Source organism: Gasterosteus aculeatus, chromosome 15, assembly GCF_964276395.1.
Source record: "Gasterosteus aculeatus chromosome 15, fGasAcu3.hap1.1, whole genome shotgun sequence".
Classification (NCBI taxonomy): Eukaryota; Metazoa; Chordata; class Actinopteri; order Perciformes; family Gasterosteidae; genus Gasterosteus; species Gasterosteus aculeatus.
Genome location: NC_135703.1, coordinates 5,393,362 through 5,417,536, shown reverse-complemented (window position 1 = coordinate 5,417,536; position 24,175 = coordinate 5,393,362). Strand labels below are relative to the sequence as shown.

The 24,175-nt window shown below is 50.5% G+C and overlaps 1 protein-coding gene across 3 annotated transcripts in view; it reads left to right on the top strand.

The window, feature by feature from the left end:
- Positions 1–24,175, top strand: part of runx3 (RUNX family transcription factor 3) — a 44,714-nt gene extending 20,539 nt beyond the window's left edge. The window contains exons 6-8 of one of the 3 annotated variants that reach the window (XM_040199744.2): positions 11,436–11,582; positions 16,972–17,046; positions 21,053–24,175. In XM_040199744.2, coding sequence (XP_040055678.1) covers positions 11,436–11,582; positions 16,972–17,046; positions 21,053–21,534 — 704 coding nt within the window. In that variant the 3' untranslated portion in view covers positions 21,535–24,175. The remainder of the gene's footprint in view (positions 1–11,435; positions 11,583–16,971; positions 17,047–21,052) is intronic. The other 2 variants (XM_040199743.2, XM_040199742.2) reach the window with 2 other exon arrangements.

Below are 24,175 nucleotides of genomic sequence, written 5' to 3'. Positions count from 1 at the left end.
CTGTGTAGGCGTGTGTGTGTGTGTGTGTGTGTGTGTGTGTGTGTGTGTGTGTGTGTGTGTTTTGCATTCATCACACCAAAGAGGTAAAAAAAAAAATCTGTTCACACGATCACATGTGCCAAAATGGGGTTTCCACATGATATATTTTGGGGTTAAGACTTGGTTTTGGGGTTAAGATTACAAATAAGACTCGGGTTAGGCATGTAGCGGTTATGGTTAAGTCTGCAGAGTGCATTGTCCTCACGAGTATAGTAGTGCAGGTGTGTGTGTGTGTGTGTGTGTGTGTGTGTGTGTGTGTGTGTGTGTGTGTGTGTGCGCAGCAGGGGCCCGGTGACCGGCACAGTCTGAGGAAACTGTAAAGCATATTAAGGCATAACCCAAGACCACTAAGAGGAGCTGAGTGAGTCTCCAAGCCGCAGGTGGCTCCGCTCAGTAGCCCCCCACCTCCCCCCGGCCTCTCTGCACCCCCCCCCCCCCACGCCCCTCCTTACCCTCTGCCCTTCATAGGGGGGTCAAGCTACCTGACCGACCGCATAAGTGGCTGGTCGATTTCACAGAGGGCAAGACTCGGCCCGCCAGTGAGGCCGCGCCGCACTAAAGCTGTTAGCGCCCCCGCCACTCGGCGGCGGCTCCATTCTTACGTGGTTAAATGTGTGAAGGGATGGCGGGGAGCGCTGTTGCTTCCTTTTTGAGGCGGGGAGCCGTGTGAGCGCTCGAGGCCGGGTATGGGTGGGGTTCATGAAGGATGGAGTTTGTAAAGGTTATCGGGTGCAAGGGGTTTGTGGGGTTCTCTGGACGGGCGGGCGGCGGGGGCTTGTGCAGAGGGGGGGGGCATTCGTGACAGGGTGGATTTAGCCTAGTTAAAACAGACCACAGCAGGGGAAGAGAGAGTGGTAGCGAAAGCCACGTGAGGATCTGGGCGGGGTATAAATGGCATAGAGGAAGGGGAGGGGCAAAGAAAGAGGGGCATCGACCCACCTCCCCCCACCTCCCCCCCCGCCAGCCTAGACGCTATTTGCAGAAGCATTAAAGGACAACAGTGACCCCAAAGGAGGTGGGCGGGGGGTGTTATAAACACCCTACGTGTGTGTGTGTGTGTGTGTGTGTGTGTGTGTGTGTGTGTGTGTGTGCGCGGACGGCTTCAATTTGATCGACTTTTGTTAAAAAGAAGCTCAACGCATGAATGCATTCTCGTGTGCATCTGCGAGGGGCCTTAGCTTTAAAATAACACACGCACATCAAGGGGGTCTCCTGTCTGTCAACATGTTGCAGCTCCAGCTGAGGCGTCAGCGTGGCCGTGCTACTTTTACACTGGCGCTGGGTGCTATAAAGTGACACTGTTTAATATAGGGCAAGAGGAATTTAGGGCTCCATTAAACTCTGCTGCTCGGTGCTGAGAGGGATTTCGTAGAACGACGGTGACGGAGCTTCTGCAAAGGGCGATTTATGAATATTCCCTTTCTTTTCAATATGTATCAATATGGAGTTGAAGCTCCTTCAGCTGAACCCCCAGGAACCAGAGGGTGTTTGTTTTGTGCAAACGTTAAGATGGCTGACACGATCGGAAGCTTATCTGAAGTATGAATAATACTTCCAGTTTACCCTGCAGTGAAAACCGATCCACGCCTCCACCAGCTAAAAGCTAAAACAGCTGATCACAGTTAATAGAATAAGGGCATTCATATAACTCAACAAATGTTTTTTTTATTTTATTTGAATGGGCTTCCAGGTCTGAGGTGGAGATGAGCTTTTAGTTCAACCCAGTGCCTCCGAGTGGGACGAGATAAAGGACCTCTCACATTTAAAACAAGAGGCGCATTCTACGAGTCTTAATACCGGTCGTGTTCCGGCACGCACTACCATTCATACGTCATTACAGCCATAAAACCAATCCGATTCTTCTCTTACCACAGGGCACCACGTTACATTGGCTGCATGCCGCTTAGAGCCAAAGCAGACGGCCAACGCTTTTGCCAACACAACTAATAGCAATTTTTTTTTTGTTCATTACAAATCTCATCCTCAGACGGTGTACTCTGCAGAGTACACTGTTGCGTACTCTGCTTTGATCGCCACCGGTGCTGCACAGTGCAGACTTGGCCGCGCCGCGATCACCTGCGCGCCGGCGGGCCGCGGGGCCGTAGGGGCTGTTTGTACAGGGCCCTGCAGTTGCACGGGTGCCAGCCGAGCCGCGGCGGGAGTTGGCACACCGGGAGGGGAAGGGGGCGTGGGGGGGGGGGGTTATTAGTGTTTACAGAACCAGTCAGGAGAACCTGACGGACAGGACTGCGGTGACAGCTCGCCGGGGGGGAAAAGTAACAAAAGACACTGTGCCTTTGGGAAACACACACACACACACACACACACAGGTATAATGTGTACACTGATCACTAATGTATAATCACATGGCCACAAACACCACAAACACTTATATCGTCACGGATACGAACAGCCACAGAGAGCATTCTGTTCCTCAACAGAGAGTTGGCTAAACGTTCTGCAAAAGTATTTTTGTCTCCCTTGCTGCTAATTTCCTCATCATGCATCCGGCCTTCGTCACCACCCCCCCCCCCTTCCCTATGTATCAGTCATACTATATTATCAAACTTCAGCTGAAACCAAACTGGTAACACGACTGTTGCAACTGAAAACTCTTCCGCTCTTCCGAGAGAGAGAGAGAGAGAGAGAGAGGCTAAAAAGACAGCATAAGAAAAGGTGTCGAGACCCTCCCTGTTCATCGCACACTACGTGCACCCTGCAGTGTTACGCTCAACAACTATATTTTTGGTGCTCTTCTCACTTACATATGACATCAGCCTCTACCTATTTCTCCGAGGGCGGGTACGGGAGGGAGTTTCCGTTTGTATTTCCGTATCTCTTGACCTAAACTGAATTAGAAAGAAAAGATGAACCCATCCGGGGTCGGGCCGGGCCACACAGACCAAATGCGGTGCTATAAATACTTTGAGCTTGTGAGATAACGTTCAGGAATAATTTACACAATGCGTGTGTGTGTGTGTGTGTATGTGTGTGTGTGTGTGTGTGTGTGTCCGGGGTGAACAAAATAATTAGTACTAAAAATATATATATTGCCAAATTTAGAGGTGCAGATGTGTAGACCTTAAGATAGAAATAAGTGCACAGGTAATAAGTAATATAATAAAATAATATCTGTGTGCAGATTCAAAGCTGTTATCAGTGTGTGAAAATCAACCCTCTGTGCTCGAGCCCGTGCGCGTGTCTGTGAGGCTGAAACTGATCAGGCAATTAGAAAGCAAAATCGTTTTTATCCGGTTAGACAACAAGTCGAATTGTCCAAGGGATTTTGGTAGGTATTCATACTTTATCTGGAAAAACGGCCTCATTTGCACACATTTGTTCTGGTAGTCGGGCAGCTCAAAGAAACAGAGACGGTTGTTTGCTGAACGTCAAGGATGTTGAAGCCGGCTGTAGTCGGGTCAGAGCGGCGATTCGTATTCACCCGGACCGCTGACACAATTATACAGTGTACATGCAATACATGCATCCCCTCACCCCCCCCCACACACACACCCCCACCTCCAAATCAAGCGCTGTCGTGTTCTGTGGCCTCTATTTGTTCGGCTGGGTGTGTTCACGGAGCTCCACGAGGAGAAAGGCGGCGTGGGCGTGGGCGGGAGGGGTGTGGGTGGAGGAGTCGGGGCTGCACATGTCGGAGTTGGCGGGTTGATTCTATTTGCATTTGGCACACAGACTGTACAAAGTATGCAAATAGACAAACAATGACATTTGCTGTGTTATTTTTCCTGCGATATTGCAGTCTCTCAGTAAAGTAAACAACAAAAAAATAGAGCGTGCGCGTTGCCGCGTATGCATGCATTAGCGTGCGCGTGTGCAGGCTCATAAACCTGCCAGGTGCGTCCATCTCTTAAGTCGCCCCCCCTCCCCCCCGCCCCACCAGGGGCCACGCCCGCGCTCCACAAATCACATGAAAGGCTCGCCCTCTGTGCGAATTGCTCTCTCAAAAGGCAACTTTGATGTTTGAAAATGGAGATGGGTGTCTTTCAAAGAAAGGCCTACAGGTGTAGCATTGCCAGGGTGGGGGTGGTTGGGGGGGGGGGGGGGGGGGGGGGCGCTTCTGATCCCGGGTGCTTTCCTCACAGCTAACGGCTCGCCGTAACTCCCAGATGTATAACCTGGAGACATAGTGACACACAAACACACACACACACACACACACACACACACACACACACACACGCGCGCATGACCAGTCACACACACGAATTGCGATTAAGCTCAGCAACCAAAACTCATGAGCAACTGATTCACAATTTAGGAGAAAAGCGATGGATGAGGGCAGCTTCCTCCGGCGCATGCTGCCCGCACATTAGGGGCGACCCGCCGCTGCGCTCCGCCGTTAATTGTTTGGCGAGACATCGCCGCGTCTCTTCCTGTGTGAGTCATTAAAGCGTGATTCAACGGACATGAAAGAATCTACAGTATAATCAAATCTAATTGCGGGAGGGTAAACAAGGAGGAGGAGGGGGGCAGAGATCTGAGCTCTTTGACCACTGTCGCCACCTTAACCACACCAAGAAGGTCTGAGGGCCGACTCCCTTTGAGGGACACACACACACGCACACACACACAGCTGTTGGTAATCCTAGTTAGCCTTTTGTACAATGGCTTTCCTGTTAAAGCAGAGCTAATTGATCGAAATACCAAACCTAAACTGAGATGTAAACAAAGCGAAAACACCCATTAGTCTGTTACTGGCACTTTTCTCCTCTCCTCCGGCTTCTGTTTGCTCTGCAGCATGTTGCTGCTGCGTCAATGCACAAGTTGTCGGCTAAAAGCGAGAAAAAAGAACATCATTGTCCGACGATTTGATGTCCCCTCCTCGGGGCAGTCGATGACTGTCGGAGACAAATAAGGGCCCCCGGGGCCAGATGCCCTTTCTCTCTTTTTTTTTTCAGCTTGGACAAAAATTTCCGCCCTGTGTTTGCTGACGCCACGTAGAACAGCAGCGCGTACGAGGAACTACCGAATTATTTACAGAGGCCCAGACAGTGCTGCTAATTCACCGTGATGATGCAAGTAAAAGGAGTTTTCTCAGAACCGCTGGCGAAGCTCGGTACACGCCGCTGCTCCCTCTGCGTCGCTCCACCCACCACCCACCCACCCCCCAACTTAACGGCAAACGTCTTTCCTGTTTACCCACCTATGAAGGGAAGTAAAATGCCCACTCTGTGTGTGCTCACCCTTCCTTATTTACACTGACCCATGCGGGAGGGAGCCATTACGACCTTTCAGGCGTAATTCAATAAAAGTTCCGTTTTTGCATTTAGAAAAATAAATGGCCCACGAAGCGAGTTAAATGTTCTCCCCCCCCCGCTGCATTATGACAAGAAACCGGTTTCTGTGTCGGGGGCGGTGGGGTCGAGCGGCGGAGGAGGTTCGTGTGTGAAGAAGGCACCTGCTGGTTACTGGAAAAGACGCCGTGAATCACCGCCCCGCGGTTTTGGATATTTATTTCTTCAGTCCTTAATGGTTAGGAACAGGGAGAAAATAATAGGTGTAGCTAGATCTTTCTTTTGCTCCCATGAGCCGAGGAGGTTGTAGGCAAACACAGAGCGAAGCCTCGGAAACATCACAAGTATCCAAGAGGTCAACCGTTGGCACCCAGTAATGGGGCGATAACCGTAGAAAACAGTAGCGAAAGCCAAGTGCGTGCATGCTCACACGCTGCAGGATTTCACACATTTCTCATTTTGCATGTTTACTTTGACCCACCTGAAATATCAATTCTAATTCTTCGTAACTTGGGACCAACACCTGCCTGCAGCATGCACAGAGGTGTGAATGCGAAGCCGTTTGTCACATCTGCTGGCGATGCATTGATGTATGTGACAACAACGGCAGCTTGCTTTCCTTTCCCACCACCTCGCGAAGGCCCCCACATTTCACAGCCCCCCCCCCCCCGCCTCCCCCGTCCCCCGCCTCCCTCCGGCACCTCGCCGCTTAGAACGACCTGACTACCACGTACACGAGCAATCACGTACACAGGCTGCAAACGCACAACAACTCAGCCGCTATTGGAGATACGACTTTTCTTTCTTTACATTGAGAGCGGCTTATTCACCGGAGGCAAACGGGCCTTCTGTGCTCGACCAGGAAGGAAAAGTAGCAGCACTGGGGGAATGTAATGCAGGCAAGCAGCCAAAAGACAACCATACCAACTCCCGAGTAGAAGAAGAGTAACACAGACAGACCGACACACACGCATGCATGCACGCACGCACACGCGCACGCTTGGTAAAATGGAGGGACAAAAGAGGGATGATTGCTCTCAATGTGCTACGGGCCTTTGCTGTGTTGTGGGAGAATCCGGGCGCAGGATGGCCTTATTTTGGCACCCCTTCATCCTCTTCGCTTGCCTCAACCTGTCTTGTTGTGGGGTTGTCCTTGTGTGGCAGTGCTTCTGTTTCACAGACACACACACACGCTTTAATCCCTTATCAGAAAAGGAAGGCTGCGCTCTTTGCTCAAACAGTCTCATGAAGCAACTTCCGCCGTGAGCAGCTTGTTTTCAGACCTGCGTGGGGGATTTTTACACTTCTGATGTCCCCAGAGAGAGGCCGACACATCTGCACGGGGGACGAGACAATCATCCAGCTGTGGTCAGGAAGGGTGACACTGATAAAAAAAAAAAGATAAAAAAAACTCTTGCTCAGGCCAAAATAATTTTTCCACAACCTCCCCACCCCGGCAGTGCAGCTGGCGTTGCCATGTTGATGACGCCCCTCAACTCACGGTCTACGTGTGAAATAAACAGCCCGTGCATTCAATCGGTGCTAATGGTACAGCCGTTAAAGCACGATGCATTCATTGTCAAAGTGTTACCAGTGTGTTATGTAAATGAGTGGAAAGCAGTGTAATGTCTGCGTGTGGCTAGCATCGACTCATTTAGGCTGAGACGAGACAGCCACAATCACCAGCCGAGGGTGAAACCCACATCCTTCAGGGTCAGCCTCAAAGCAAGAACTTTGATTTGTCCCGCCGTAAATACCCAAAAGTGTGATTGGTGGCCTTGGGGAGACACGGTGCCAAAAAAAAACGTTTTCGAGCTGCGCTACGCCGCCAATAACGGGTTGATATGGGAAGTAAGAGACAGAGCGGCGGAAGAGGGTGGGAACCATAACGTTGGGGGGGGTGCCGTGGGTGGGGGTTCGGGTCTGCTCGCTGGGAGGAAGAGGACGGCAGGTGTACGAGCCTTTGCTCAACAGATGTTGAAACGTCCCCAGTGTCTGTTGAGGGCAAACGGAAGTCTGCTCGCAGGCAAGCAGGCCTCGCTGCAGCTCGCGTTCAACCGTCGCACTGCAAGGATTCAGGAGTCAGATAAGCAGGCGGCTCTTGTGCTTCACGCCTTTTCAACACTACGTTTAACACGGAAAAACCAGCAAAGGCGCATTTTAAGTCGTGGCACTATTCATTTGACTCAGCGACACAACGCTATTTTAACATTTTTTAAACCTTCGTGGCAAAGTTCTTCACTGAACAGACACTTTTTGTGTGTAATCCTGTTGCATACTTTACAGTCCAGACATAGTTTTCAGCATTAAGTGAGACACATGCACTCGCAATCAATTCTAGTCTGTTATCAGGGGCCTATCAAGTCCATTTATACGTGAATACAAATATTTACACTTCAAATATATTCAGTGCAGACTTGGGCCGGGGCCAAAGCACGTCTTGCCCTTTGCCGTCCGGATAGAGTTTCACTTTGCCCCTGAAAAAGCGCCCAGCCGTTTACTAAAAAGAGCTTGTGTTTAATGTGTCTCCCTTCGGACGGGAACATATGTTTCTTTCTTTCAATGCAGACAGAGAAAGAGAGGAGAAAAAAAAAAAAGTAGTCGGGGGGGTGAAGGAAAGGAAGCAGGTCGCGTTGGGTGATCACTCAGCTGTGGCGTCGGCGTTAAAGGCCCGGCTGTCACCTCACTGAGCAAACACGGCCTCTGTGTGGAGATGATACGGGCTTTGTGGAGGGGAAGGCTCGGCGCGGTGTCGCTGCACGTGGTCGCCTCTCGGGGAAAAAAAAAAATAGCTTCACGCCGCGCGCGTCGACTGCACTTGGATCTACGTGCGTGCGACTCAAAGCGCAGATAGCGCTCGAGTTGTTCTGCAGCAGAGATACAACGCTCAGGAAATAATACTTTTTCTTTTTTCTTTTTTTTTTTTTCAAAGACACACGCACAGAAAACAAAGCAGGGCTGAGAACGGCGCACCCACTTCTTCGAAAACACAGCCATGGCGTTTGACTCCATCGTTAATACCAGACATTTTATATCAAGCGTTTTTATTTGTTCTACGTAGACCTTCATAATGCTTTCAGATGATGCGACTACTCTGAGGGGAGGCTAGTAAATCTACAACCTTTAGCATCCATTTCGGGTTAATGAGCGCTGCCGTTTAGGCCTCATGTGTGCATTGCCCCCCCTCCCGCCTCCCAAACCCCTCCGTCTCCCAGCTCTATCTTGTGGTTATGATATCATAGAGAGAAAAACAAGGGCATTCTCTTCTAAGTGCACCCTGACACATTAAATATTCATCCGACCACAGAAACCCCTCTGAAATGGGGCCGGCGTGGGGCGCTGGCCCCCCCTCTGGCCCCCCGGACCTGCAGGGTAGAAGTCAAATGTTGGCGGTCGGAGCGGACGCACTGTGGCTGCAGACGGGGTCAACTGGCCAAACGGAGCGCGTTAGCGCAACCTTTAACCGGAAGACACCGGTCTAGCGCCTTGATTAATTGGATTTTTTTAAAGTTTCTCTGAATAGTACAGGTGTACTTCAGGAATGCCTGGAATCCAGACGGAATGCAGACTAAACAGTCATTTTCATAACCAAAATGATAAATAAATAGAACAAAATAAATAGTTTCTTCTTTCCTTCGATAGTAAACTCACAGCAAGCCTTTGAAGTAAATCTAATCCAAACTGGCCGATCATGGGATGCGCATAGTCGGGGAAATATGGAGCCTCATCACAATCTCTCTAGCAGTTACGCGGCGCCATAAAGCGGAGGGGAGGTGGATGTGAGTGAGCTTTGTCCGAGAGAGACAAAAGGCGGAGGGGAGGAACGGAGATGCAGAGGAAAAGAAAGTTTTGGGTCCTCTCCCCAGTCGATTAGCGGTGTCAACATCGACCGCGGGCCCCCGGGGGTTAATGAGCGCCAGGCCTCCGCTCCTCCACAAAGAGGAAAAAAAGATCAGGCCCCTCACAGCCCACGAAAGCCTCCACTGGAAGCTCCAAAACGGCGCGTCCCTGCCAACTGGGATTCGGCCGCGGGGTCCACGGCTATAAACTCGAGTGTGCGTCTGTGGGCGGCTCAATGATCACTTTCAACCCCAAAGAGCCGGCCAACTCATCTTAGGCCGCCACCGGCCGCAGAAATACTGAGCAATTATCGTTTTCTTTAAGGGTTTTTTTTCCCCTTCAGTCGGTCTTCCTATTTTTTCCGACCATAAAGCGGCGGGATGTATCGTTTCCCCGACCTCAGCCCTTTGAGGTGGTGTAAATCTCTTAATAACTACACAAGGACACATATAGGGGCTATATTTGGAGGGCTGCTTCCCCTGGCCGCCCCTACCCTGGCCTGCAGCAGACAGTAGCCACAGTGTCTATGTATGTGTGTGTCTGTGTGTGTGTGTGTGTGTGACTGAGTGAGAAGGACGCAGGCCTTCATTCCTTCCATCAGTGTTTAAAGAGAAGGCCGGCTGGCCGCATGTGAGTGCGAATAAAAAAGATATTACAGAGTTTGTGTCGGCGCGCGTCCACCCATGTTTCTGAGTAACGGCACAGAGCGCAATCCATGCACACACGGGCGCACACAGACACACACGCGCAAACGCAACAGATGTGTTGATCTTAGGTGTGAATAAAGAATGTGCTGCGTTCTGTGCAGCACTTTGGCTTCGGACAGAAGGCGTCTTCTTGTTCAGTAATAAAGCGCGGCCGCGGCCCCGTTTGTGCATCTGTACGGCGTGCGTGTGTGTGTGTGTGTGTGTGTCGGGGGCCGTCGATGCCAGACACTTTCTATACAGTTCGTAAAGAGAGGACGGAGGGGAGGTGGTGGGCACCAACAAATGGACAGAGCGGTAATCGAGGGGAAACTTTACCCATGGGTCAGCCTCCGAGGGAAGATATATTGCCCATGGGTCAGTGGAGAGAAAGGACGGGCAAAATCCATATTGGCCGTCTGCTTTGCCCCCTTTATATAGTGATAAAATATTCAAATCCAGCCATTACTTCACATTAGGCTACTCTGTAGAGATACCAGGGAGAAAACCACAGAATGTATACATGCCGTTTCACACTCCGTTTTGGTGCATTGATAGTTACATTAAAATCTCTTCCTCCCATTAGAGGCTCACGTCTGACATTTAACGTGTGCTCACATGTACATGCGTGTGTGTGTGTGTGTGTATTTCCACATGTGTGTGTCTACATAAAAGGCATGTACAGAAAGGTTTTTTTTTTTCTTTTCTCCCTGAACGGGACATCAAAGTGATAAGGGCACTAAGTGTGTTGGTTAGTTCTCCGTGGTCTGGATAAGAAAGAGATGTAGCAGCTATGCCTCACTTATTCTCACATCCTGCACACACACACACACACACACACACACACACACACACACACACACAGTCTCTTTCTTTATCCTCTATGTTCAACACTGATGACTATATGGTCTGGTAGCCTCGTCTGGGTGGTTCCTTCTGACTAAGTGCTGTGTCAGTCACTACTGAATGTGTGTGGGTGTGTGTGTGTGGGTGAGTGAGACTGGTGGATATTTTGGACAGATTTACTTTCTTTTTTAAAAGTAAGACGGCAAGATAAAGATCACTTAGCTTCAGCAGTTCACAGCGGTGCCTAATGTCATAATTGGGAGAATATTGTTTCATATTCAGTTCAGATTCAGGGAAAACAGCGTTTCTCAAGCACTTCTTTTTTCGACCGCGTACGCTGTCGTTATCCGCGGATGACGCGGTAGCAGGTGCAGTTTGGGTAACACTTGGTGTCTAGTCGATGTATGTCAAGGTCTGTTAACATTCTAATAATATTTTTGTGTTTGCAAGCTGAAAACACGGTGACGGCGTCTCCCGCCCTCCCTTAAATAATGTCGTCCCGCGTGTGTTAGGGAGGATATGGACGGAACTTCACGGTCCAAGTGGATTTTACACTAATTACCGTTCAGACCACTGAGGACCAGCTTGTTTTGTTCAGCACTTGGAGGAGGGAAAGGTTTTTCAATGGGACTCTTGTTATTGTCTTTGCTATTTTTGTAAAACTCTGGAAATATAAAGTGCCGCCCTGCGCCATGTTCCCGGTTGTGTCGTTGGTAAACTGGCCGCTCCTTGATTTTATTTCTTACCCGTCCTCCTCATGTCGCTGTTTCAGGGCACAGAGTGAAGATAGAAGACCCCCAGAAGATGCAGTTCTCGGACAGGCTGTCAGAGATCGAGCGCTACCAGCGGTCTATGCGGATAGGCCCGGTGAACAATAACCCCCGCCCCATCCACCAAACCCACCTAAGCACCACACAAGGTGAGGACCACTGATACCTACAACCACAACCAACATCCCCTCTAGTAAATCCATCCTTCAATGAAACAAACTGGTTTTTATTTTATTTGGCCGGAGGGTAAGTGAACCCACGTTACAGTGTGGCGTTCAAACAGGCAGCGCTGCGGGTGCGTTTCCGCCCGAGGGGAAGCCGGTGTCGGTTTTTGTCCCCGGGTGCCCCTGCGCTGGTGGGTCCGGCGGCCCCACATGGCGCAGGGTTGAGCCCATGGCCAGGTGGCACGGCGGGCGCTGCTGCCAACCCCGCTTGGCCCGGGATGCTGAGGCTGGCCTCCGCACGCCGCGCTACAGCCTCAGGAATCTGACAGCCGCCCGCTACCTTGGCAATCGCGTCACTCTCAGACTGGTCGGGGGAGAGAGACGGGGTGGGGGGCGAGGGGGCTGAGACCCAGACTGAGGTGGTGCGATGAAGGGGAGGGGGTTGTTTCATGCGTGTGTGTGTGTGTGTGTGTGTGTGTGTGTGTGTGGACAGCTGCGTGGGTGATGCTTGGAGTGAGGATGAGTGTTCACTCTCCGTCATGTGTCAGAGGCTATTTAACAGCATGCAGACTAAACACACACACACACCTTGACGCACACGTACACACACAGTGTGCCGACCTCTCCCACCCACTCTCTAGTTCTCATGCTAGCTAATGACTGTCATTACCTTTGTATCAGCATGCCGCCGTGTGTGGGTTGACTTCTATCGGCGTGTATCCACCTCTGTTTGGCCTTGCGCTCGGCTCGGGCCGTGCCGAATCACCGCCAAGGGCCCGTCTCACCGCCGACAGCCGACAACACAAGACCCATTGGTGTTGATTTTGTTCCCTCGCGCTGCCTGTACCGAGAGAGAGAACATTTCAGCCCTTTTAAAAAAAAAAACTGCGCCGAAAATAAACAAGCCGGCGCTTCAACACAATACGGCCCCTGTGATGAGCACTTTCTGATCGGTTTGAGTTTGGCGCGAGCTCCTTAGCTCGTCTGCCAATAAAAGGGCACCCCCCCCCCTGCAGCTACAGGCCATGGGCTTTAGGGTTCTGAGGGTTAACGCGTGGAGGTGCAGACGAGGAGAGGCTCCGCTCTCAGCAAGATTAAGGCGAGAATCCGAGAGACACGCGGGGGCTTCAAAAAGGCTGCAGCGTTGCCACGAACACACACGCACCGAACACAACATCGGAGCTGTCACAGGCAGAAAAAGGCCTCGAGTGGCTGGAGGCCGTCTACGAGAAGTGTGTGAGACAGACGAGAGGGGAAGGGCTGCGAAAACCACACGCCTTTAATCTGAGCTATTACCGTCATGGCGGCAACACCGCAGGCCATGAGGGGTAAAATAATGAAATATCAAGAGTTGAGGGGGGAGGGGGGGGGGCTTCTCCTGGTGGAAAACGCACGGGCACGAATGGCGGCGAGCGCTGGCGCGCCCCCCCCCGACCCCTCGCAGGAAGCGGCGGCGCGGTATCACAAGCGAAGCTCGTGCATAAATAGACTTGTTGCAATCAATCCCATGGGGAGACGCGGAGAGGTGTTTACACATCAACAGCACACACGTCTCCGCTTTTGGCCGCCCCGCCAGACGCTGTTGTATTTTGCAGATACTTTAAATCCAGGGGCCTGTTTGTTTGGGGATTGCTGGGTGATAGATCGCCCGTCAACACGTTATAATTACACGGATTCCCGCCTCGCTGTTACAAAAGATGTTTTCCATTATCCGGGCGGGGGGTGGAGGAGGGGGGGGGGGGGGGGGGGGGTTTCTCCCCCTTAAAGAAAACAACAACAAAAAAGAATACAGTGTCGCCTCCTTGCTTCACACCGTCGTCCGGGCAGCGGATCGCTCTCCGCCCGATTGCGCCCCCCCCCGCCCCCGGATTCTGAAAATCTCGAATTGCACCACGGGCACATTTGAAAATACACACACTCAATTGTGTGCCAGTGTTGCAAGTTGTGCGCTGGCGGCCCAGACAGGGTAATTAAGAGCTCATTACAGAGCGTGCAGTGACAGGAATCCTGCGCGCCGGCAGACGCTGCATTCGCTGCTTGTTTTTGTTCTCGTGTGGCCACAGGTAAGCCTGCTAGACATGTGGAATGATTCTCAGCGCGGGGCGGAGGGAACGCCTGTGTGTGTGTGTGTGTGGGGGGGTGAGTGGTTCAACCAGTGCAGTAAAGCAAATCTGACACTCTGACAATCAAGTACTAAATTGTTATTCTGGTTTTCAAAACCTCAAGTGAGGTACATGTGTATGCTATGTGGGTGGCAGGTTTCTTTTTTTTCTTCTTCTTCTTCTTCTTCTTCTTCTTCTCTCTCCTGGTTCTCGTACAGAGATATTTCTAACTGTGACACTGCGTTGGTGGCACGCAGGCGTTTCCACGCTCCAGACAAATCATGACAGAAATTGAGATTTTCTTCAAAGTGGAGACGGTTCCAGTTTTACCTCGTAAGGCGAAACTCAACAAGCCCCTGGCAGAGCCTCTGAAGGACCGCCCAGACGAAAGCAGCGCCTTTAAACTTAAATATGTTTTAATGGTGAGAAGTGGGAGGGGGGGGCAGCGCGGGGGGGCTCATAAAGTATCAATTTAATCATGCAAAGGGAAAGAAAAAAGAAAAGGGGTCTTTGCACTTTTGGGCTGGTGTCATTTAACAGGCTATTTGTTCCGACACCTGTGTTTCTCACTCTGAAGATGAGTATCCGATACGAGCATAACGTTCCGCCATCGAGTCACGGTGCTCGGCGCTTTGATGAGGGTCCAAAAGTGTGTGCGTGTGCGCGCCCGTCTGTTTGAACAAGGGATCCAAAAAGTCCAATTTCAAAAGAAGCAAAACAATTTCTGTTTAACCACACTGCTCCAAAATGTTACCTCTGGCCTCCTCTTCTCGCCGCTGTCCGGCGTCTTCGGGCCTCTGGACCGGACTTAACGCGAGAAAGTCCCGTTTGATGGAGGACCAGCCCGACGCGGCCGTGCCCCTCCTCCCTCGTCCACACTGACCACACTGTTTACACCACGTAAACAAGCCAGCCCCCCCCCGCCCAAGGTTCGAGGCGGCACTCTGCTACCGCGGCGGCCAAGAGGCTCACACTAATTCACACATCCAGGATGACATGATCAGCCAATTAGAAGCAAGCGCGAGACAGGAAATTAGCACCGTCAGGTAGCCGCGGTGTGGACTTTAGAGTAGAGCCGTCACGCCAGTTGGGTTTCATGCCGGTTTCTGCCAAACCCGAGCAGGAAGCTGGCCCTCGGGGGCCAATACAACCAAAGGGGAGCAGGAATCTGGACCGGTACTTTAGACACGGTGTTTCACTTCTGCACTCCACTATTTACATAATATGTCAATGACTGCCACGCAGTTTATTTGTTATGGTGCCTGAAAATTTCACTTGTGGTTACTCTCTTTTTGTGACCCCCGAGATGAATAATTCAAACTGAAAATGTTTTTGTTCTTCAAAAAAAAAAAAAAATAGAAAAAATAGAAAGAAAATCTTTTGAAGCCGCCTCCTCGGTGAAAAAAGAAAAAAGAAAGAAAGAAAAAGAGAAGTGAGAGCAAGTTGTTTTTTACCAGACTCGACTGTTTGTGTAAGTTATAATTTCACATCAGAGTCTGGCTGAGTTTTACATTTCAGCAATTACAGAAACTGCATGTGTGCCATGAACAGTCTCTATTGAGTCTGGGGAGACGGGAGGGGCGGGAGGACGGCGAGCTCTCAAAGAGAACATAGGATTTTTCAGCCCCATGTGTTTGTTTTTGCTCACGTTTTAAGTGAGGGCTCAAAAGACATATCAAATGTCCCGCATAGCTGAGCCAAGGCCGTGTTCCTCCCCTCTCTAACACGCTCCCTTTTCTCCCCTCCTTCCCTCGCTGCCGTCTTTCTTTCTGTCCTGCCTGCTCGCTCACATTCTCTCCCCGTTGCGACGCCCGAAGGCCTATAAGCGAAAGAAACCGGAAGCCGGCACAAGGGCCGGCATTCACTGTGTCTCAATGACACGCTTCATTACGGCAGGCGCTTTGCATGTCGCAGAGGCGTTGCTGGATCCGGAGTCACGAGGATGGACGCCATTTTGGCTCAAAACGTCCTCTCGGACGGCCCCTTTTCTTATCTACACGTGCAGTTCAAAAAGCGGTGCATGTGTTTATTTGTGTCCACCCCCCCCCCCCCCCCCCCCAAAAAAAAGAAAACTGGCTGGCACCAACCCAAAAGCTGCTTATTAGTGACGCAGTCGCCACTTCTGCCCCCTGCACCTCCCCACTTTCCCGGCTCCACCCCCCGGGGGGGGGGGGGGGGCGCTCCTATTAACAGGGGTAATCTGTGCCTCTGGTATTGACGTTGTCTGCCGGCCAATCAAAATATTTGAAGGAAATGTTTATTTTCTTGAGCGAATCGCACCAGCTGCTTGGAAGCAGTTCTGAATGAGGCCATTTATGTGTAAGAATTTGCCATTGTGGGGGACCTCTTGGTGACTGAGTGCTGATTTGGGTCTTTGCAGAGGAAGTGGAGGAGCTCCGGGGGGAAGCACAGATCTCACACATGGCGAGCCCAGTGCGGCCATAGGTGAACAGCCCCCTGCACCCCGCGTATTTGCCTCTACAGGAGGTTAGGAGTTTACTACGTTGCGGTACCTCAACGGCAAAGGGTTTGCATCCGTAGCGATACCGCGTGGCTGAGCGCCACCGGTCAAAAACTGCTCCTGCAACACGCTTTTCTGCTTCAAACGTTCATGTGCAGTTGAGGGAGAGAGTGTGTGTGTGTGTGTGTGACAATATGTAACATCGTTCAGAGGCTCGTAGACCCAGACGGCCCGAGTGCAGAGAGCGCCGTGCAACAACTGCGCCGTCTCAGACCCGAGAGCAAACAGCCCCCCGTTTGTGCTCGGCCCTCCTGCGGTGTGGCCCGGGGAGTGTGAAGCAGGGTCCCACGCGTCGGGCCAGCGGGGTCCGCTGCCCTCCTTTGGACAGGCCGGCGAGTGTCCTGCGCTTCACAGGTCTCCGCTGGGCCCCCGCCGGAGTCTCGCCTGAAAGACCCAAAAATATCTCCCATGCACCCATCAGGCATGTTTTTCCAGGCCAGGGTCTCACTGTGGTGAGAGAAAAAAAACGCCCCTCCTCCTTCCCAGTCCTCGCCGCTCAGTCAGCAGAGGCCGACCTGTGACAGGGAGACACATCTCCAAACCGCCAGATGTCAAGACAGTTTTGACAAGTGTGTCACGGCGAGGTGTTTTTGGATCGCGCTCCAGATTTCTATGGCGCGGGCGGTGCTTTTCCTCACCCCGCTCATACACACAAACACGAGAAACAAAAATAGTTCACAAATTCCACTGACTTATTCGCAATAAGCCGATCATAGTGCTCACCTATTCTTCATATTGTGTGTTACATCAGCCCTGTGGCAGGAGCAAATGGACACCCCCGCTCTGAAGACATGCAAGGTAGAAGAGGACCTGAGACCATGGCCAGGTGAGACACTGCGATGCCCTTCTTCCTCACTCTTTTTTTTTTTTACCTTTTTCCTCAATGGAAGCTCAGCCGCCCCGATTGGACGGCCAATCCGACGTGAATTTGCATGTGTGCGCGAATCTCTTCCTTTTGCGTGTGTCAAATGAGGGAGTTGATTGGCAGGGCGCTCGTTAGGTGCTGACACATTAAACCTCAGACGCAGCGTGGGTGGTGGGGGGGGGGGGGGAGGTCCCTCGCAAGCGATGGCCTTGATCCACAAACATACCGAGGAGATAATTGAGGCTGTGTGGACTGCCAAAGAGTTTATACCTATTAAATGGTGCACTTGGAAGAGACTTGCAAGCAAGGGTTTTGAAATTAGACATTTCGTAAGCGTTTAAAATGAGAACAAACAAAAGTTGAGAGCAGAAGTGGCACAAACTCATTTTGAATTTGTGGGAGAATGAGCTCGATGAGCTTGTTCTCTTTTCTTCCGAACAAAAACACGACGCCTGAAACAGAGCTTTCACACGTGAGAATTACATATCTAAATGTCACTGAAGACATTTGTAATGTAATGCGAAAACACGGGATCTGTGGCGATGGAATTACTAAAAGCATTTGATCGGGACATGAAGAAAACGCGACAGAGATCCAAGGGATGTGTATTAAACGATGGTGCTACTTGTATTCAAATGCCTTTATCTTTACAATAACAGTACGCACAGTCCAGGGTCAGCAAAACACACATTGCGTCAGTGGCCTTCCAAGGAAGTATCATATCTCTCATAGAAAATCATTTACTTAACAAACAAACATATTAATCACGCCACCTTGTTTGTCGACGCATTAGGAAAATCTCAGGTTTCTTTTTGTAATCACAAACCTGCCGCGCACTTGCTTGTACTGCGTGTCACAAGTCGGCGACATGCAAAATCGTCAGTGCTCACGTGAAAAAGTGCCGAACAGGGATGAGGCTTCGGGGCTGTTGACCATGGTGCCGCAGAACAGAGGTGATTATCATTTGCATCCGACATGATGCTCCGGCCCCAAAGCCGTGGTGCCTAAACAAACACCTGCAGATCATTTGTGTTCATTTGGGTCTCCTATTATTTGGGCGCCGCGCTGCAGCTCCACCGTGGCATCGAGTTGCCTTGTCATCACCACGGCCCCTGTCATCAAGAAGAAGAAGGAAAAAAAATCACTGATCCCTTGCGGCATCCAGTCAGTTGGCTCATGTCGGAGCCCCTGCGGTGTAGGGGAGGAGCTGCCGGCGGCACGAGTGGGAATCGATCCCGCTGCGCCGAACTGGACGGGGCTCCCTCTCGTTTTCCTCCACTCCACTTATTTGCCTGAGTCACCATTCCCCCCGGGCGCCGGCCGTCACAGTTTGCATTGAGCCTGAGTAAACATTTCACAGGTGAGCGCCTGTATTTGCGTCTCCCCATCGCCAGGTCCACCACATGCGGGCAGGCGCGCACACGCACACACACACACACTCGTGCCGCGCACAGACATGACCGCCTCAAACTTGCCCTTATGTTAACAAACAAAATCAGTTTCTCCCATAGGCAAATGAGGCAAACCTCGGGTCGTATCTGGGTTACACGCTTGACTGTGGACTAGTGGACTTCTCGATCTGGGCAGAAAGGAGGACGGCGAGGACTCCGCCCTCGGTGTTGCAGAATTCAAATAAGTGCGTGGCGCCGCGCTCCAGAGCTTAGGGCTCGGAGGGGGAGCGCTGGAACACTGTGTTCTCTATAAAAGACCCGATTCCCAGCTACCCGCTACGCAGACTGGGAACATCACAGACTGCGCCAAGCAAGCCCTCTGGGGTCCATCCGCCCTCTGCTGTCCCTGCAATTTAGTCAACACGTTTCAGATGAGCCTAATGGAGATCATGTGTTGGGGGGTTCGGGGCGCGGAAGGTTACAGGCAGCTACTACCAGGCCGGGATGGGAAGAGCCGCTCTGCCAACGATACACCGCCGCTGCCGCAGCCGCAAACGGCGAGGCCTGTACTTATCCTGGGTGGGGGAGGGCGGTGAGGTATGCGACACGGTCGAGGGAAGAGGAAAAGCAGACGGCGAGAAAAAACGCCGCTTTTCCGTTTCAACGAGGGGTTTGTTCAGGCCTCTCGTCCTCCGGAGGGAGCTACCGTGCGCAGGGAGGTTTTTTTGTTTTTTTTTGAGGTGGCGGCGAGGCTAATCCTGGCGCAGCGCCAGCGGCTTGATGCCGCACGAGCCCATTAAGTTGTTGTGATAAGTGTCCGGTCCTGTTTCCCCTGACGGAACACAGGACTCGATTCCCCCCACCGCAGTTTAGCCAGCGCGTTTCCACCGGCTCCAATTAAATGGAGATCATGAGAAGGGGTGGGCCGCGGGCCCGCCAGAGCCGTCCGAGTCCCAACGCCACACATCCCCCCCCCCCCCCCCCCCCCCTGCCAGCTCCACCCCGAAGCCTAAATTTAGCAGAGAGAGGGAGAGATGAAGGGACAGAGAAAGAGAGGGAGTCCGGTAGGAATTAGTGGGGCGACTCAACTTCACCCGAATCAACAGCAGCTGAAGGCTTGGATTTTCCTCGCGTGAAATCAGATATGGAGCCCGACTCTGGTGCCTGGTAGACTCTGGAAAAAGAAACATCCCCCTCCCCTCCCCTCCCCTCCCCCCCGTTCCCCCACCACCAAACTCTCTCATCCCAAAAAGAAAAAGAAATTCAACTGCAGAAGCGTGTTGCTGCGAAAGAATAAATAATAAAAAGAAGTACAGCACGGGCCACGGAAATTGCAAAGGAACAGTTAGTTATTTTTTTCTTTTTGCTGAAAATGGACACAGTTTTCCAGACATGAGGAAAAGACATTTCAATGAGTCTGTGGCACGCAAGTTTGGCATTCTCGCCCCTCAGGGCAATGGCGTGCAAGCGCTTGCTTTTCACAAATACAAGCTCTCTTTTCTCTGCCATCCAAATCCACATTTTACACTTGCAGTCATGTGGATGCATTGGACTCATGAATGCCACACGCGGTGAAAACAAATGACCATGGACGGAGGTGTGTGTGTGTGTGTACGAGTGTGTGTGTGTGTGTGTGTGTGTGAGTAAGTGTGGTAACAAGCAGCAGGTGTGTGTTTGCTGTCATCAGGTATGAGGAACTTGGAACATGAACAACCAGTTTGAAAGCGTTCGAAGCGCAATTCAAGCCTGGACGTCGGCCAGCTCATCTTCTCCAAAAAATATATCAGGACGTGTCTAACTCGTGAGGCGAGACTATTTTTTACACCACTGAGGGATCATTACGATGTGGTGCGATTAGGTGCAAGTTGAAACAGAATTAAGGAGAAACATGAGGCATGAGGTGACGCCAGGAAGGGCCTCTGCAGGCGCTGGGAGCGTCTTCGTAGCATCGAGGAAGTTGGTGACAGCAGCGGCACCGAATGTGAGAAGCAAACCCGCCGAGTCAAACCCCCGGAGCCATTCGTCTTTGTCCTCTTTTGTCAAGCGCAGTAAATCAGTAAGTGTGCAGTGAAACTGAAGTCCGAACAGCTGGGCTCACGGCGCCGTGTTACCTGTGAGGGTACACTTAGCAGTCGGCTCTGACAGGTCCTGGGCTGCGATACACGTTAGAGGAAACAGACCTTTCTCTCTCTCTCTCTCTCTTTCTTTGTGTCTGTACCTTTTTTGCTTTTTCCTTTTCTCCCCGTCAAACTCATCTGCGCAACTGTCTTCGATTGTGACCGTCTGCCTCAGACTTCGGGGGCCACTTCATAACAGTCTTGTGCACGGGGCTGTGGGATGATGTGCTGTCAGTGCTTGACGACTGGTGTTGGGCAAAAAAAAATGAAGTCATGGTTCGTTTCTTTGAGCCAAAGTTTCCGTGGACAGACGTATGGAAGGAACTCTAACCTTAGGGTTTGGAGAGATTTGCTGTTCTAAATAAAACAACAGAAATTGGGAAATCTCCCAGCCCCTTGTTTCGTTTTCATTTCAGTTGACTCTTTCCAACCTTTTGTTTTCTCTCCTTCTGCCCGCAGGGACCACAGACCTCTTCAACCAGAGGACCAGCTTCCCGTCTCTGTCGCCGCTGACCGACCCCCGCTTCTCAGACCCCCGCATGCACTACCCGGGGGCCTTCCCCTACTCCACCAACACCTCCAGCACCGGCATCAGCGGCCTCAGCATGTCGGCCTCTTCTCGATACCACACCTACCTGCCTCCACCCTACTCAAACAACCAAAGCCAGAACTTCCAATCCAACCCCTACCTGTACTACGGCACAGGCTCCGGGTCCTACCAGTTCTCCATGGTGGCGCAGGGGAACACCGGGGGCGAGCGCTCCCCCACCCGTCTGCTGTCCTGCTCGGGGGCCACGGGCCCCGGCGGGACCAACGGCCTGATGAACCAGGGCCTGAACAACCAGAGCGAGGGCGTGGAGGCCGACGGCAGCCACAGCAACTCCCCCACCGCCATGAGCGCCTCGGGCCGCCTGGACGAGTCCGTCTGGAGGCCTTACTGACTGACCGGCTAGACTATCGGAGGGCGCCGGGCAGGTGAGGGAGGGAAGAGTAAAAGAGAACAAGAAGACATGAAACACTGAAAGCCCCCCCCCCCCCCTAAAAAAAGAAGCAAAAAAAATTTACAGAGAGAGAAATGCTGCATGTTGTCTTTTATTTCTCCAGCACTCACTTTAAAAACTCTGTTCTGTTTTACCGACTCTCTCTAGACTTGTGTATTTTTTACATTTTGAGTAAACTGCTGCACTGTGCTAAAACATGTACTCTTAAGAAAAAAGCAAAACAAAGGACTGTAAAAGCCATAGAAGTTGAGGGGACATTCAGCTGAAAACTGTAAATAGATGAGACGAGGGTGAGGCCAAAGAAGCAACAGTAACATTTCAGGACAGTTTGTTTCGAGGCAAACAGCCACTCGGTAGAAGACAAAAGAACAAAACAATGGCGGACTGATCAATTGCTCACGGCGGATGAACTGGACATTGATCAAACTGATCCTTGTCACCTGGTCGGAGACGCTGACATCCTACGAGAAGCATGGCTGCGCCGCTGTAGCAATCGGCCCCTTCTGAAGCTTTCATTTCTGTGGAAAGGTGAACGTCAGATGTGAAAACATTCATTGGTTGAATCCAGGACGACTCACGCAGGACCTTCGTTTCCTAACTTATTAACCAAAAAGGACACATTGGCCTTTGGTGCTACGTCGTGCAGTGGATGTTTTTGACACAACGGGCGCATGAAAACAGCATTTTGATTGGTCGGGACTCAAGTGTAAGTAATGGATCTTCCTCGGCCGCGTCGTCGGCGCATCGAGTTCCATCAGGACAACGGCTGATATGTTGAGGATTGTAAAAGACTAACACAAAGGGGTATTAATTGGTTTCCTTTTTTTTGCAGGAATATTTCAATCCTGCTGTGTCTATTCTTTTACTTTTTCCTTACATTTCGTATCCAAACCCTTTTTCTGAAAAAAAGTTAGTCTGGTATTTTTGAACTGGATGACACGGTTTACTTTTGATATTTATTTGAGCCAAATTGTGAGGAAATGTCCGTATATAAACCCCAAATCCTCAAGCATTTCTCTCTACCTTTCCTTTTTTATATATATATATATATATACAGTACATATGCCTTATTTTGTTGTTAAGTATAAATTTGGAATTTGTGTAATATATTGCTACTAAATTATGAAAAAAAACAACCTTTAATGTAATTATTTTGTCTTCCAATGTAGCTTTGATGCACTAAAAACTTTTATTCCTTATGAACCACGCCCAACGGATCGTCTGTTAGTTATCCAGAGCCGCAATCCTTCCTTCCCGCGCTAAATAAGCCATTTGCTTAATTTTTGCACTATGTTTGAATTTGATTCTCTTTTTTTATTATGTATTTACAAATATCTGAAACTCTGCCTAAGAAAAATATTCCTTCACTTGATCTGCTGAACACACTTTAAGTGTCCTTTTAAACAAACCCTTTGCCAATTAATTAACAGTGTCACGATTAGACACACACACACACACATTCCTGCGTTACAGGTGTGTGTGAACATTCCCCCTGTCCAGAGGGCCTTTCCCCTGCAGTTGTGCACATGTGATCCTTCTACGCCTGGAGGAGGATGAGTGTGAGGATGAAGGGACAGGTGGAGGAGGTGGAGGAGGAGGAGGAGGAGGAGGGGTTGGAGTGGTATCTTCTTACCGGCACCAAGGGCAGTTATGCAAAAAGAAAAAGAAAAAAAACCTTCCCTTGTTGTGCACAGTTCCCTTTGTTCTGTAAAGTCGGGGAGCGCTTTGAAGCCTTTATGGCCCTGATTCTTTCTTTTCTGGTCTAATTTACCGATCAACAGTGCCAGCGGCTCAGTGCTCTGCCAATAATTCACCCGCCTGCGCAGAACCCCTGGGTATGAGCTGTGTGAAGGCCTTCGCAGCAGCTATCAGGTGTCTTATATCTACTAGAAAACACTTCTAAAGGGGGGAAAGATTTCATTTCAAAGTGAATAGTGATCTAAAAAGGCTTGTATTTACAGCTCAGGTGAAAAAACTAATTTTAATAAGTTATGCAAGGTGTTTTGTACACGTCACGTAAACACCCCCTCTCTTATAGCTCTTTTGTTGTTAACAATCAGAAATAGTGTCTCTTTGTTTTAGAGGAACAGCATGTTTCCCTGCTCTCTCCTCTGGAGTCTTTATACAATAGAGGACCTTTCTTTATTACGGGCAAAAATCATGCAGCTAGGGAAACCACATGGGTGCTTTGTAATACTTGTGTGGTTCCTTAAAAAGAAAAAAAACCAAAGATCTTCACAACCGCCTGTGATACTTTCAGGATGATGGGAAAGACGTTTGGCTTTCTTTATGCAAGACCAGGACGCCAAAATGTTCGAGTGAGTTTCATTGTTGTTGGATTAAAGAGCACAATGTTACGTCTTTTTCTCCATCGGTTTCCTTTTCATATACCAACATGTTAAATTGTCTTGCTCCTTTCATTTCTCTTGAAGCTCAAAGCATGTACATCAGAAACTGATATGTTAATTTAAGGATCTCATCTATGTATGTAACGGCATCGTTTATGCTTCCATATTGAGTGCTTGTAAAGTTTGCGGATAATGTAGTTTTCAATCATTTTAATTAAAAAAAACATGTGTCT